General features: G+C 51.8%; 2 protein-coding genes across 4 annotated transcripts in view; one reads left to right on the top strand and one right to left on the bottom strand.

Moving 5' to 3' along the window:
• Positions 1-3,673, top strand: part of DDB2 (damage specific DNA binding protein 2) — a 29,294-nt gene extending 25,621 nt beyond the window's left edge. For all 3 annotated transcript variants that reach the window (XM_012452541.2, XM_012452542.2, XM_012452539.2), the window contains 3 exons: positions 1,977-2,141; positions 2,295-2,340; positions 3,268-3,673. In XM_012452541.2, the coding sequence (XP_012307964.2) occupies positions 1,977-2,141; positions 2,295-2,340; positions 3,268-3,317 (261 nt within the window). In that variant the 3' untranslated portion in view covers positions 3,318-3,673. The remainder of the gene's footprint in view (positions 1-1,976; positions 2,142-2,294; positions 2,341-3,267) is intronic.
• Positions 3,674-3,756: 83 nt separating this feature from the next.
• On the bottom strand, positions 3,757-13,955 carry ACP2 (acid phosphatase 2, lysosomal). The gene is made up of 11 exons (XM_012452543.3): positions 13,818-13,955; positions 13,183-13,278; positions 12,785-12,871; positions 10,521-10,673; positions 10,312-10,410; positions 10,143-10,232; positions 9,567-9,699; positions 7,244-7,326; positions 7,026-7,132; positions 6,732-6,907; positions 3,757-4,687 (listed from the first exon to the last, which is right to left on the bottom strand). The coding sequence occupies exons 1-11, from the start codon at positions 13,929-13,931 to the stop codon at positions 4,554-4,556; spliced, it is 1,272 nt and encodes a 423-aa protein (XP_012307966.2). The 5' UTR covers positions 13,932-13,955; the 3' UTR covers positions 3,757-4,553.
• Positions 13,956-14,428: the final 473 nt, after the last annotated feature.

Here is a 14,428-nt window from a genome sequence, read left to right as displayed (position 1 = left end):
GGTTCATTGCAACCTTGATCTCCCAGGCTCAACAATCCTCTCACCTCATTTTTTTGTTTTTTTGTAGAGACAGGGTCTTCCTGTGTTGCCTAGGCTGGTCCTTTTTTTTTTTTTTTTTTTTTGACAGGTTCTTGCTCTGTCACCCAAGCTGGAGTGCAGTGGCACAAACACAGCTCACTGCAGCCTCAAACTCCTGGGTTCAAGCAATCCTTCTGCCTCAGCTTCGGGATTAGATTGGACGACAGGTGTGTGCCACCACACCCAGCAATTTTTAAAATTTTTGTAGAGATGGGGTTTTGCCATGTTGCCTAAGCTTGTCTTGAACTCCTAGGTTCAAGCCATCCTCCCGTCCTGGCCTCCCAAAGTGCTGGGATTACAGGCATGAGCCATCGTGCCCGGCCCCTTCACCTTCTTAGTTTGTTTTAGAGGTTTCAGTGGCTTCTAATAATAAAAATAACTCTTTTATTTACCCATCTTTTCTCAGGCTCTTGTTAATAGCTTCTCTATCCTTAGTCCTCAAGACTAATAGCTTTCAAGTCCATCAATGCCTTTTTGCCTGAGCTCTGTCAGTTCTGCATTCTTTTCCAGAATTACAGATCCTCTTCAGATCTTCAGGTTTTATGCCCGGACTTCCCTGGTCAGTTCAGCATAGTGGTGGGGAGCACCAGTTTCCAGCAGCCAGAGCCCCCCAGGATAGAATCCTTCAGCAAATTACTTATATTTCGGATCTGTTTCCTCCTCTGCAAAAAGAGAATACTAGTCTCTAACTGGTAGGGTTGTTGTAAGGATGAGTCAGGATACTTCAAGCACTTGGCCCCATGCCCAGCACCTGGTAAGTACTCAATAAATGATGATTGAATACTGAGTGGCCCCCATGTACCCCAAACAGATCCAAGCTCTTAATAAATAATGTCAAGAATCCTTCCCCAGTTGGTGTTCCTGTTAGTCCATCAGTGTTCCTGATAATCCATCTGTCTGCATGTCCCAGTTTGTATCTAGCCAGGTGTCCTAAGTCATTACAGCTTCCTGTGTGTGATTTGTGACTTATTTCCAAGCTACTGTATGTATTATTTCTTACTTCCTGCTAACCGTGTCTTTCCCCCTTCAAAACTTCCTTGAGAAGTTTAATTAGGAAAATCCCATCCAATTCTCTCATTCTAATAACTGCCAGATTTGTTTTTATTGGGGTGATCTGGGGAACGTGGGTTTCCTTCTCTTTTTTAGCCAGTAGCAATTTTATACTCAACTCGTATTCACGTTGATGGAGGAGGATGATGGTGGGGTTCCTCCAGAACTTAAGTCCTGTTAGGTTTTGGTCGCCAGAGGCTTTTTTTGCTTTGTTGTAGGCTTACCTCTTAGGTCGATAGCTGGGTCAGGATGATGATAAAATGTTTATCAGTTGGTATGATCTTAGGAAATGCAAAAGAGGGAGAAAGCCCAAAGGTGTCCTAAGGGCAGGGAGGCCAGCTAGGGATTAAAAATGTACAATGGCAGAGGCACACACAACCAAAAACCATTCTTGTAGTTTTGTATAGGACTTAGCTCCATTATTAGGTTGGCTATTACTGGCAAAGACTTTTTTTTTTTTTTTGAGACAGCGTTTCACTCTTGCTGCCCAGCCTGGAGGGCAGTGGCATGATCTTGGTTCACTGCAACCTCCGCCTCCCAGGTTCAAGCGATTCTCCTGCCTCAGCCTCCCAAGTAGCTGGGACTACAGGTGTGCACCACCATGCCCCGCTAATTTTTGTTTGTATTTTTAGTAGAGACGGGGTTTCACCATGTTAGCCAGGATAGTCTCGATTTCTCGACCTCATGATCCGCCCGCCTTGGCCTCCCAAAGTGCTGGGATTACAGGCGTGAGCCCCCGCGCCCGGCCCAAAGAATACTTCTGATGTCCCTCTGTTGATGTTTGTTTTTGATGTCGCTCTTGACCGTGTTCTGTGTTTACTCTCATGACCGGCCTCTCCATCTCCTAGGCAGCCTGGCATCCTCGCTACAACCTCATTGTCGTCGGCCGATACCCAGATCCTAATTTCAAAAGTTGTACTCCCTATGAATTGAGGACAATCGATGTGTTCGATGGAAACTCAGGGAAGATGATGTGTCAGCTCTATGACCCAGAATCTTCTGGCATTAGTTCGGTGAGGCTTGGGCCCTCAGATAATGATGGGAGGAGGCAGGGATTCAACCTACGTTATTGATCAAAAATGACCAGAAATTAGGTCTTTTGTGCCCTTCTCTGTCTCTCCTAATACCGTCACCCCCTCCTCATGTTGACACTCTTATCTCTGCAGCTCAATGAGTTCAATCCTATGGGGGACACGCTGGCCTCTGCAATGGGTGAGTAGGAGGAGGATGTATCTGACTTGCTGAGCCTGACCCTACTTCCCAGGGTTCAGTGCCGGCCAACCTCAGCCCTGCCCTGCCACATTCACCCCAGGGCAGTGGCCCGTGAAGAAGATGGCTGGGTGACACTGGTCTCTTTAGCTGAGGCCCTCCAACCCCCTGGCTTTGTCTTGGTCATGCAATGCCTGGCTACTTTCCAGCTTCTAGTATTTCTTTCTTTCATTTTTTGAGATGGAGTTTCACTTTTTTTTTTTTTTTTTTTTTTTTTGAGACGGAGTTTCGCTCTTGTTACCCAGGCTGGAGTGCAATGGCGCGATCTCGGCTCACCGCAACCTCCGCCTCCTGGGTTCAGGCAATTCTCCTGCCTCAGCCTCCTGAGTAGCTGGGATTACAGGCACGCACCACTATGCCCGGCTAATTTTTTGTATTTTTAGTAGAGACGGGGTTTCACCGTGTTGAACAGGATGGTCTCGATCTCTTGACCTCATGATCCACCCGCCTCGGCCTCCCAAAGTGCTGGGATTACAGGCTTGAGGGAGTTTCACTCTTGTTGCCCAGGCTGGAGTGTAATGGTGTGATCTTGACTCACTGCAACCTCTGCCTCTCAGGTTCAAGTGATTCTCCTGCCTCAGCCTCCTGAGTAGCTGGGATTACAGGGACCTGCCACCATGCCTGGCTAATGTTTTTTGTATTCTTAGTAGAGACGGGGTTTCACCATGTTGGCCAAGCTGGTCTTGAACTCCTGACCTCAGATTATCTGCCCTCCTTGGCCTCCCAAAGTGCTGGGATTACAGGCGTGAGCCACCGCACCCGGCCAGTTTCCTAATATTTCTTTGCGAAATCCTAGGTTCCCAGGCCAGCCCCAAGCTCTGAGAGGCTGGGAACAGAAGGTGTAAGTCAGACTGGTCTCACTCCTTCTAGGTTACCACGTTCTCATTTGGAGCCAGGAGGAAGCCAGGACACGGAAATGAGAGACACTAAAGAAGGTGTGGGCTAGACAAGGCCTTGGAGCCCACACATGAGGTCAAGTCCTACAAGAAGAGGTGGCAATTTGTTAAAGGGCCTAAAGTATCCACATGTAGGGTTGGAGCAGGGGTGCTGGGGCCTGAGGCACTGTGGGACTGGCACGCTGTCGTGTTACTGCTCTGGACTGCTCCAGAGTTGGTGATGCAGCTGCTGCAAGGGTCCCTCTGAATCTATCCTGGAACCAAGCTTCTCTTGGAACTAAATGACTTTTCTCCTCTCGCTGTGTGGCAGCGGAGGGATCAAGCAGTGATTTGATTTGTGCTCACTTTTGATATCACCAATAAAACCATACCTGACTGAGCTTCTGCATGGATTTTCCAGAAGTGACCTGGTCAGAGAGCTTCTTGCATCTCCGAAATGAAGAAAAGGCACAGGAAAGAGCACTAGCAGTCCAAACTTTCATTCTCCAGGAGCTGCCCCAGCCCTATTCTGGACCACAGTCTAAAGCTTTCCAGCTCACAACCTGCATGTCACTCAAGTCCCTTGAGACCCCAGCCCAGCTGAGGGAGAGCAGTTTCCTGATTCCGTGTGACAAGCAACTCCCCTCCCACCACTCCCCACTCCCTCCCAAGTACAGACACCCTTCCGACCTGCTCCAGTTGAAAGGGTGGCAAAGATTCCTGAAGCAGTCTGTCTGAGTCCAATGGTGGCTCCAGCCAAAGGGAAATGTGGCTGGCTGGTTGTTGGGTGATCCAGTTCCTTGGGAGCCAATGTTCGTACCCCTAGTATTAGCTGTTTTTCTCACTAAAGTAAGCACTCATGAGAGAGAAGACCATGTCCTCTGAGCCATTTGCCAGAGACCAGACTGGAGGAGAAAGAGCGGGGCTTGATAGAAGTGCAAGGCAGATCCAGCACCAACTCTGCCATTCTCTAATCCTAGGTCCTGAGTGAACATCGACCGCTGGTTTCCATCTCGGGTATGTAGGGAGTGTGGAGGAGGCAAATCCTGTTTGGAGAAAGCCAGTGTCCAACATAGCACTTGGCAAACATCAGGCATGGGAATGCTGGGTGACAGGCGTGACCACGGGCCATGCTGAACCCCACTCGCTCATCGGGCTGGGGTCATCAGAGGGAGGCCCAACCCAGGGTCTCCTGTCCATGGGCTGGGGAGCAGCAACAGTCAGGAGTGAGGGCCCAGCCCACCTCCCCTAGGAGGCGGAGGGAAGGGGGCTGAGTGGTTGTCAGGCGTGGTCCTCCCCATCTGCGACGTGGCGGTAGCCTGGAGGCTGGGCCTGCATCCGGAAGAGGACGGTGAGGAGCAGCACTATGAGGAGGAAGAGGATGGAGCCACATACAGCCAAGGCCACGATCACCTCTGGGCATGGGGAGGAAAGAGAAAGGTTGTATCAGTGTTCCGTCATGTGCCAGGTACTGTACAGGAGATACACAAGTGGCCAAGACAGAGTCGCTGCTCTCATGGAGTTTACTTGCTGGGAGAGGGGATGCAATAAACAAGCAAATGGGCCGGGCACAGTGGCTCATGCCTGTAATCCCAGCAGTTTGGGAGACCAAGGCAGGCAGATCACCTGAGGTCAGGAGTTTGAGACTAGCCTGGCCTTCATGGTGAAAACCTGTTTCTACTAAAAACACAAAAGTTAGCTGGGCATGGTGGCGCATGCCTGTAGTCCCAGCTACTCAGGAGGATGAGGTGGGAGAATCACTTGAACCCGGAAGGCGGAAGCTGCAGTGAGCCAAGATCAAGCCACTGCACTCCAGCTTGGGCAACAGAATGAAACACTGTCTCAAAAAAAAAAAATGACAGAAGTGACAGGTCAGTGATGAATGTGGTATAGAGAGACAAAGCAAAGTAGGTCAGCAGGGAAGGCATCACTGAGGAAGTGAGATTTTTAACAAAGACCTGGCATCAAAGACATACAGCAATCTGAGAAGAGTGTCATGCGGCAGAGGACAGGAAGGAAGGGCAAATGGCCCAGATGTGGGGATAAGCCTGGCCTGTGCTAGGATCATCCAGAAAGTCAGTCTCACCAGAGCAGAGTAAGCAAGGACCAAGTAGGAGATGGGGCAGCAGACCAGATGGAGCAGGACCTAGAAGGCCATGGTGAAGAACTTGGATTTTCTTCCATATGTGATAGGAAGCCATTGGAAAATGCTGAGAGGACAGTAGTGTCAACTGGTTTACGTGTTTTAAAAGTTAACTCTGCTGTGCTGAAAAGCCTGGTAGGGACAAGAACAGAACCAGAAAGAATTTTAGGAAGCTTTTCAGTTGGTCAGGCAACAGCTGGTGGTAGATCGGACTGAGGGAAGAGCATGTTTTAATATTGGGAAGGCTGAGCTGATCTGGCAGTGGACTGGATGAGGGGGTGAGAGGCGGTGTTCAGAATGACCCCAAGGGTTATACTTTGCCACCAGGTGACTTGTGGCATTTACTGAAACAAGGAAGCCTGGAAGAAGAGCAGCTCTGGAAGGAAAAGCATCTGGTTTTAGACACTGCAACTTGGAGATGACTTAACATGCACGTAGAGCCCTCAAGTCGGCAGCTGGAGATGAATGTGTAGCTCAGAGAAGAGGCAGTGAATCTGTGAGTCAGGGCATAAGGATAGAAGTGATTATGAAGATGGGCATAAAGTAACAAGGCTGCATGAGATCACTTGGGAGTGTGCACAGATGGGGAAAGCTCCAGGGATGAGTCCTGGGTCATCCGTTCTTTAGTGAGGAAGGGACGCCTGAAAGGAGAAGCCGAGAAAGTGTTTCAGGATGGGGTGACCAGTTACATATGCTGCTGAGAAGTGAGAGAAGCTAAGAATTGGTCACTGGTTTTGGTAAGAGGTCACTGGTCACAAGACAATTGTGGCTTCAGAGTAGTGGAAGGTGACACAAGACTGTCTAATGTGAGTCTAAGAGAACAGGTGGTGAGGAAGCAGAACCAGAATCTAGGCAGCTCTTTATCGGATTCCATTCTGAGAGGGAAGAGGCTGGTGGCTGGGGAAGAGGTGGCTCTCAGAGGTCTTGGATGGGCTTTTGGGAGGGAAGTGATCCAGTAGAGAAGCAGAAGCATCAGAGCTCCTTGCAGAGGTGAGGAGAGAGAACCCAAGTGCGGATGGAGAGGCCACCCTAAGCAGTGGCTTCCCCCAGCAAGTAAGCCAGTGAAGCTGGTGGTGGGAAAACAAGCCGATTCTCTCCTGGTTCTTATTTTCTTGGTGATATAAGTGAGACATCGCCTGAGAGTGAGGAGTCAGGAGAAGGCACAAAGCAGTCTGGGGTCAGGGAGGAGACTCCCAGCAAATGCAGTCAGATGGCTGGAGGTACAAGAGCTCTAGAGATTTGCGGATGTGAATTGCAGGTTGGTCTGGGGTGTGACTAGTAAAGAAGCCGGTGGTAGTGTGCCAGTGACAGCTCACCTGTGTCTGCAGGACCACTTGCCAGCTGGCACTCCTGCTGCCAATCCTTGGGCACGACGGGCTCTGTGAGGCGAAGGAAGTCCTGCAGTGGGCAGCGGTGAGGGCAGCCAGGCAGGCTGAGCGGCCAGGGGGCCCTCTCACTCTCGTTCCGAAAGTACATCTCCACTGAGAAATTCCTGAGGGTTGACAGGAGGCCACCTGGGAGCTGCTCAGCCTGCCCATAATGGGGTCCTTGGGCTGCCCTGAGCCACCCCCCGAGGGCCCCTTCCAGAGAACACTGCTAGCTCCACTCACCCAGAATCTTCCTGGTACAGTTCAAATATGTGGCAGGAGGCGTAGGGGGCTTGTTCGCCATTGTAGACGTCCAGTGCCATTTGCAGGGCAACCAGGGTAGTGTCGTGCTGTGAGGGAGAGGGGCTCCCCATCAGCACTGTTCCGCACACCCCCAGGAACTGAACAGAGAAGAAATCCAGCTCCTTGCCTGACACAGCACAGGGAGCACCGGCGCTTACCGCGGAGTAAACCAGCAGCTTGGGGAGCTGGGAGGTGGTTGCCATTAGGGTCAAGTTCTTCCGTATCTGAGCCAGCAGGACTCCTGAAGGAGAAAAGTCCCTGGTGTTGGTGGCTACAGCCACCTCTGCCTTCTAATTAGATCTGTCTGTGCCTGGGCCTCATCACCTACATGGAGAACTCTTTAGTGTCACAGGGACCATGCAGGAACTCTGTGGCACCCCTATCTCTAAGAACTGTCAAATGTACAGAAGGATGCAAGACAAAACAAGATATCTACCTATATTTCTTTCTTTTTTTATTTTTTGTTTTGAGACAGAGTCTCGCTCTTTCGCCCAGGCTGGAGTACAGTGGCACGATTTCGGCTCACTGAAACCTCTGCCTCCCGGGTTCAAGCCAATTCTCCTGCCTCAGCCTCCCCAGTAGCTGGGATTACAGGCGCATGCCACCACACCCGGCTGATTTTTGTATTTTTAGTAGAGACGGCATTTCACCATGTTGGCCAGGCTGGTCTCGAACTCATGACCTCAGGTGATCTACCCACCTCAGCCTCCCAGAGTGCTGGGATTACAGGCATGAGCCACCGCACCCAGCCTCTACCTATATTTCAACACGGATATAGAAACCTGCCCATGTTTATAGAAGCACTTCAGTTTGAAACATACAAATGTAAACTTAAGATTGCTTCAGAGTACACAGTGGGTGAGTCCTTGTCAGGTAACTGCCATATCCTCTGAAAACTGAGATGTCTAAAGGTTTGACAGCAGGCATGCCCTTGGGTGCTCAAAGGAGGAAGCTGGCGTGTGTGTTACTCTCAGCCTTCTCAGAATGGCCCCCAGTGGTTCTCTGGGGTTGGCTATTCATTTAGGAGAGGGAGAATCTTCTGATGTGGGTGAAACTTAACAATATGAATGGCAGGGCTGGGTGCGGTGGCTCATGGGTGTAATCCCAGCACTTTGGAAGGCCAAGGTGGGCAGATCACGAGAGGTCAGAAGTTTGAGACCAGTCTGACCAATATATTGAAACCCTGTCTCCGCTAAAGATACAAAAACTAGCTGGGTGTGGTGGCATGCACCTGTAGTCCCAGCTACTTGGGAGGCTGAGGCAGGAGAATCCCTTGAACCTAGGAGGTAGAGGTTGCAGTGAGCCGAGATCACGCCACTGCACTTAAACCTGGGTGACAGAGTCAGACTCTGTTTCAAAATAAATAAATAGGCCAGATGCAGTGGCTCATGCCTATAATCCCAGCACTTTGGGAGGCCGAGGCAGGTGGATCACCTGAGGTCAGGAGTTCGAGACCAGCTTGGCCAACATGGTGAAACCCCTTTTCTAGCCGGGCACGGTGGCTCACGCCTGTAATCCCAGCACTTTGGGAGGCCGAGGCGGGTGGATCACGAGGTCAAGAGATCGAGACCATCCTGGTCAACATGGTGAAACCCCGTCTCCACTAAAAATAGAAAAAAATTAGCTGGGCACGGTGGCGCGTGCCTGTAATCCCAGCTACTCAGCAGGCTGAGGCAGGAGAATTGCCTGAATCCAGGAGGCAGAGGTTGCGGTGAGCCGAGATCATGCCATTGCACTCCAGCCTGGGTAACAAGAGCGAAACTCTGTCTTAAAAAAAAAAAAAAGAAACCCCTTTTCTTCTAAAAATACAAATATTAGCTGGGCGTGGAGATGCACACCTGTAATCCCAGCTACTCAGGAGGCTGGGGCAGGAGAATTGGCTTGAACCCAGGAGGCGAAGGTTGTAGTGTGCCGAGATCGCACCATTGCACTCCAGCCTGGGTGACAAAAGGGAAACTCCATCCCCCCGAAAGAATAAATAAATGTATTTTTTTAAAAAGACTATGAGCCAGGTGTGGTGGCTCACAACTGTAATCCCAGCACTTTGGGAGGTTGAGGCAGGTGGATCACAAGGTCAGGAGATCGAGACCAGCCTGACCAACATGGTGAAATCCCATCTCTACTAAAAATACAAAAAATTAGCCAGGCGTGGTGGCACACACCTGTAATCCCAGCTACCTAGGAAGCTGAGGCAAGAGAATTGCTTGAACCCGGGAACCAAGGTTACCATGACGTGAGATCGTGCCACTGCACTCCAACCCGGGCAACAGAGTGAGACTCCATCTCAAAAAAAAAAAAAAAGAGGATGAATGGCAGAAAAGAAGGAGAGCTGGGGAAATCCGGTGACTGACAGCATGAGGAGGGGGATTTCGTTTTGAAAGAGCAGGAAATGTTTCAGTAGAGAGGGAAGTGTGTGAGAAGCCCCCACAGTAGACCTTAGGGTCCTGAGGAGCAGAGTGACATGCTGCCCTTGTCACTCACCCCCCTGAAGCCGGGCCTTCTCCGCCTGCTGGTAGATTCCGAAGAGGAAGCGGAAGCTGAAGTCCTTTAGCCGGCTCAGACGCTGCATGGTTTGGGGAGAGGCCCAGGGCGGCAGGCGCAGCCCGTGCGTTTGCTGTGTATCGCAGCGGGCAGGTTAGTGCCCCAGGCCTAGGCCAGAGCCTCTCCAGGGGGCAGCTCTCTTCCCCAGTGGGAAGGTGCCTGTGTGTGTGAGGGAGGGAGGGAGAGAAGAGAGAGGGAGAGGGCCTGGAGCCAGTAGACATGGCAGTCGGTGTGGATGCTGCAGGGTACAGGAAAGGAAGCCTCGGCATGAAAAGTGAGACTCAGCAGAAAAGAGCTCTGGGTGGAGAGCAGCAGGGACTGCTGACAATTAACAAAGCGTTTCCCACTCTGAGGATCTCTGTCACCAGTGAGGGAAGTTCCCAGGTTTCACAAGCACAGCCTCCCTGGACCTCCCCAGGGGCGTGACGGTATCAGGCACCATGTTCTACTGTCCTAGTGACCTGGGCCTGCTGAGGGGGAGAAGAATGACCAGAGTGGGCACCCTCGTGGGCTCACCTCACAGAAGAGTGTGTCATAGACATTCCAGACGTTCTCCAGTGTTAGGTCTGTAAGCCCTGTCTCGTTGGCCACCATGTCCAGAAATTGCTATGGAAAACGGATCGGGGGATCAGTCCTGCTGTGGGGAAAGGACAGCATGGTGACTTCCACCTCTGCCCCAACTCACTGCATTGCGAGAACTCTCGTTCTGATACTCTGGTGTCTGCCGGGTCTCATTCTGCAGCTGCTCATAACGGGGACATGGGCCCAATGGGAACTTCAGCAGCTGTAGAGCGAAGCGGGGAAAGGGCAGCGGGAAAAGGAGCCTGGCGTCAGCATGTCCATGGCCAGAGCTGTCCCCTCACTGCCACCCCCGGGGGGGCTGGCCACTCTTACCCTGTCCTCGGCCATAGGCACAGTGTGCACGGGGATAGGCTGCCACGAGATGTTTGGGTTGAAGCGCTGCATCCCGTTGGGAGGGAAGAGTCCAGCCAGGTTGGCCTCAGCACTCATGAGAGTCCGGTCAAAGTCTGTGCTTCGCACATAAACCTGCAGAAATAGCAACACAAGCCTTACGTACGGGGGCGGGGCGGGCAACAAAGTCTGTGCTTCATCCATGAACCTGCAGAGATAGCAACATAAGCCGTGTGTGTGTGTGTGTGTGTGTGTGTGTAGCAACATAAGCCTTACATATGTGTGTGTGTGTAGCAACATAAGCCTTACGTGTGTGTGTGTGTGTGTGTGTGTGTGTAGCAACATAAGCCTTACGTGTGTGTGTGTGTGAAGTTTTGGTCACTCCAAAGTGGAGCCGCAGGGGAGAACCTGTTTTTTCTTGATGGTCACCCAGCAAACTATAAACCTATCATGCATCTGGCCCTCATCCTCCTCTCGCCTCTGGCCTTCCCCCGTTTCTCAAACACTCCACTAGGGGTTGTCGTAGCTCTGTGAAGAACTCCTGTGGGAATGGCACAAATTGAAATGCCCCTTCCGCAGATCATGAGGTCAGGAGATCAAGACCATCCTGGCCAAAATGATGAAACCCTGTCTCTACTAAAAATACAAAAATTAGCTGGGTGTGGTGGCACGTGCCTATAATCCCAGCTACTCAGGAGGCGGAGGCAGGAGAATTGCTTGAACCCGGAGGCGGAGATTGCAGTGAGCTGAGATCACGCCACTGCACTCCAGCCTGGCGACAAAGCAAGACTCCGTGCCCTTTCCTCCCAGTCAAAAATGCTGAGTCAATCAGTAAGGCTTTCTAGTCTGTCTGGCTTTATAACAACACCTGTCTCCCTATCTAGATCAGGGTCCTTGAGGCAGAAACTGCCTCCAGTGACTACCCTTAGAGACCAGGGAGAAAAAAATAAGATAAAGCTGGGCCTCGTGGCTCATGCCTATAATCCCAGCACTTTGGGAGGTCAATGCAGGGGGATCACTTGAGGTCAGGAGTTTGAAACCAGCCTGGGCAACCCAGTGAGACCCTGTCTCTATAAAAAATTTTAAAATTAGCCAGGTGTGACGGGCGCCGGTAGTCCTAGTTACTTGGGAGGCTGAGGCAGGAGGATCACTTGAGCCCAGGAATTTGAGGTGGCAGTGAGCTATGACTGAGTCATTGTACTGCAGTTTGGGTGACAGAGCGAGCCCCTTTTAAAATATATGTACGTATTCTGAAGAGATCATGAGAGGCAGTGGCTCATGAAAAGGGAGGAGGAAACTGGGGAAGGACAAGCTTAGGACAGAGCTGGGCCTTCAGGGAACAATAATAATGTCTAGGGACTCTTGAGACAGCTGTGGCTGAGCGTGGTAACCAGAGGAACAGTTTCCCCATCCCTGGGGTGGGGCAAGGACTCGAGGAGCAGGCACACTCGCCAGTCTCCCTGATGTGCCGTATCTATGCATGTCTTCCTCGACGTCTTTCATCTTTTTTTTTTTTTTTTTGAGACGGAGTTTCGCTCGTTACCCAGGCTGGAGTGCAATGGCGCGATCTCGGCTCACTGCAACCTCCGCCTCCTGGGTTCAGACAATTCTCCTGCCTCAGCCTCCTGAGTAGCTGGGATTACAGGCACGCGCCACCATGCCCAGCTAGTTTTTTGTATTAGTAGAGACGGGGTTTCACCATGTTGACCAGGATGGTCTCGATCTCTTGACCTCGTGATCCACCCGCCTCGGCCTCCCAAAGTGCTGGGATTACAGGCTTGAGCCACCGCGCCCGGCGACGTCTTTCATCTTGGCTCCGTCTGGTTTATCATCAGATACCCCCATGACATTCCATGACATTCTAAGCTCCATGAAGACAGAGAGCATATCTGTGTGGTGCACCACTGTGTGCAAAGTGCTAGCACAGTCCCTGGCCTTTAATAGGTACTCAGTAAATGTCTTGGATAGAAAGCCAGTGATTTCACAGAGTCAGGAACCCCTCTGCCAGTCCCACCCTTAAGTCTGAATTTGGATGCTTAATCAGGTTCGCCTCTTCCCAGTCAATCAGGGGCAACTCATCTCCTAGGGCTTTGTTCCAGACAGCTCTCAGATGTCTTTTCCTGTAGTTGTGACCAAAAATATGGGAAGGAGGTCAAAGTGCTCAGTCTCAGCCTTAGGCTTCCTGAGGGCAAAAGATGAGGGCAGCACACCCCCATTCCCTTTGCCTCTGGAGCTCCCAGCCTTACCTCTTGCCGGTGGTAAGAGGTGTTTAAGAAGCCGTGGTAGCGCTGCCGCAGGGCCTGGCCCAGCTCCCAGTGCTGCAGCATCCCCTCCTGTGGGCAAACTCAAGGGTTAAGAGGGTCTGGAGGGAAGGGGTGGCTCACAAGCCCCATAGGGTATAGGCCCTGTTGCTTTCCAGGATTACCCTTTGCTAGAGTGAGTTACTCTGATCCCAGAAGTCTTTTATTAAGTGGACAGTCATGCATGGCAATATCATGGGCGCAGAGATGAAGGTTATGAAATCTGGTCAAAGTCAGCACCCATGTGAGAAAAAGCAGTTGAGTAGGGCCCCAAGTTCTGTAGCCTGCCCTAGACATCACTCATTCTGCAGCTCACCCTGAGGAAAGGCTGGCTTCTGACCCACCTTGGTTAACTGACCAAACCCTTGGGGCCATTCTTCTTCCTGATAGGGGTCCTTGGGATATGTCTTCACTGGTGAACGGTCTCCGTGGCGGTACAGCTGAGGGAAGAAAATGGTTGGCCTATAAGTCAGAAGGGTCTCCTTGATAGGAACCCAGAGCCTATCTTTTGCCCCATTTTGGGGAAGGAAGTCTCATTCCCTCTGGGAAGCCTACTCGCTACAAATGACCCCAGCTAGGAGTCAGTCACTTCTTCCAGATTCCAGAGATTCTAACTTGGCTAAACAATGCCACTGGAGACCACAGGCAAAGCCAAGGTACGGTGGGAAGGGAAAAGAGAAGTGAAAGCAATGTGTGTGGTGGGGACTTGGGAAAAGAAGATAACCAAAGGCTTCTTTAGAGATGAGTCTTAATCATTCAACTACTTCCCTGTCTCAGGGCAGACTCACCCCGACCTACTCGGTCACCCTGACCCCCGTAACCCAAGGCTTCACGTCAATCCTGAACCCAGCCTCCCAGCTTTCCAGGCCAGGCGTCCCCTCCTAAATCGGCTGTTCCTTCCCAAGATCCCCGACTCTCGCCAGCTGGCCTTTGCCCTTCTAGCTTCGGGGAACTCTTTGGTGACCCCATCTCTCATTACCAAGGTAACGAAACGCAGACTCCGGGCCTGGGTGGGCGGCATCACCATCAGGTTCACGCCGAGAAGGAGCTGGAGGAGAGCCACCCGGTTCCAGCCGGACCGCTTGCCCGCCATCTCCGTTGTAATCTATGCAGCAAAGAGGCTGGAACCCGCTAGGTGGCACCTGCAGCAGCCGCCCGGACGCACCCGTAAGGACACACGCCGGAAGTGCGCTCGCCTCCATCTTACTTAGGAACGGGCTCAGGTTCGGGGAGAAGGCGCAGTCTCAGTGGGAATGTGTGCAGGAGGGTCGTGATGTGGCTGTGGCGGAGGAGCGTTGGAATGTAGCGCGACCTGGCGCGGCAGCCAGAACTCGAAGACCATTTTGATAAAGAAGGCCATGAGTTCGCGTTTGCCTCTGCCCAGAGAAATCCCTTAACCAAGGTGGCGCTTGCAGCGGGCGGGACTATGGCCTGAAGAGCAATTGTCCCCCCTCCAGTCCGGGTGCTGCTGGGCTTGACCCCCTAGCTAGAGCGGGTGCAGAATTGAGGCAAGGGATGGGAAAGTAGAGGTCCTGTCTCTCCACGCCTGTGCCTTTGGTGGAGATTGAGCCCTTGGCCCTGTTCTCTGAG

This window comes from Aotus nancymaae, unplaced genomic scaffold (assembly GCF_030222135.1).
Source record: "Aotus nancymaae isolate 86718 unplaced genomic scaffold, 86718_ANA_hifiasm-v0.15.2.pri h1tg000059l, whole genome shotgun sequence".
Taxonomy (NCBI): Eukaryota; Metazoa; Chordata; class Mammalia; order Primates; family Aotidae; genus Aotus; species Aotus nancymaae.
The sequence above is the reverse complement of the archived record's forward strand: the minus strand, read 5'-3'. Positions and strand labels throughout refer to the sequence as shown.

What these genes read in the sequence shown, in the direction of transcription:
- ACP2 (XM_012452543.3), bottom strand. Translation starts at nt 13,931, where the DNA reads ATGGCGGGCAAGCGGTCCGGCTGGAACCGGGTGGCTCTCCTCCAGCTC. An exon ending in ACGAGAGTTCTCGCAATGCA is followed by an intron (nt 10,233 to 10,311) that starts GTGAGTTGGGGC and finishes CGTTTTCCATAG; the next exon opens with CAATTTCTGGACATGGTGGC. An exon ending in ATGACACACTCTTCTGTGAG is followed by an intron (nt 9,700 to 10,142) that starts GTGAGCCCACGA and finishes TGCGATACACAG; the next exon opens with CAAACGCACGGGCTGCGCCT.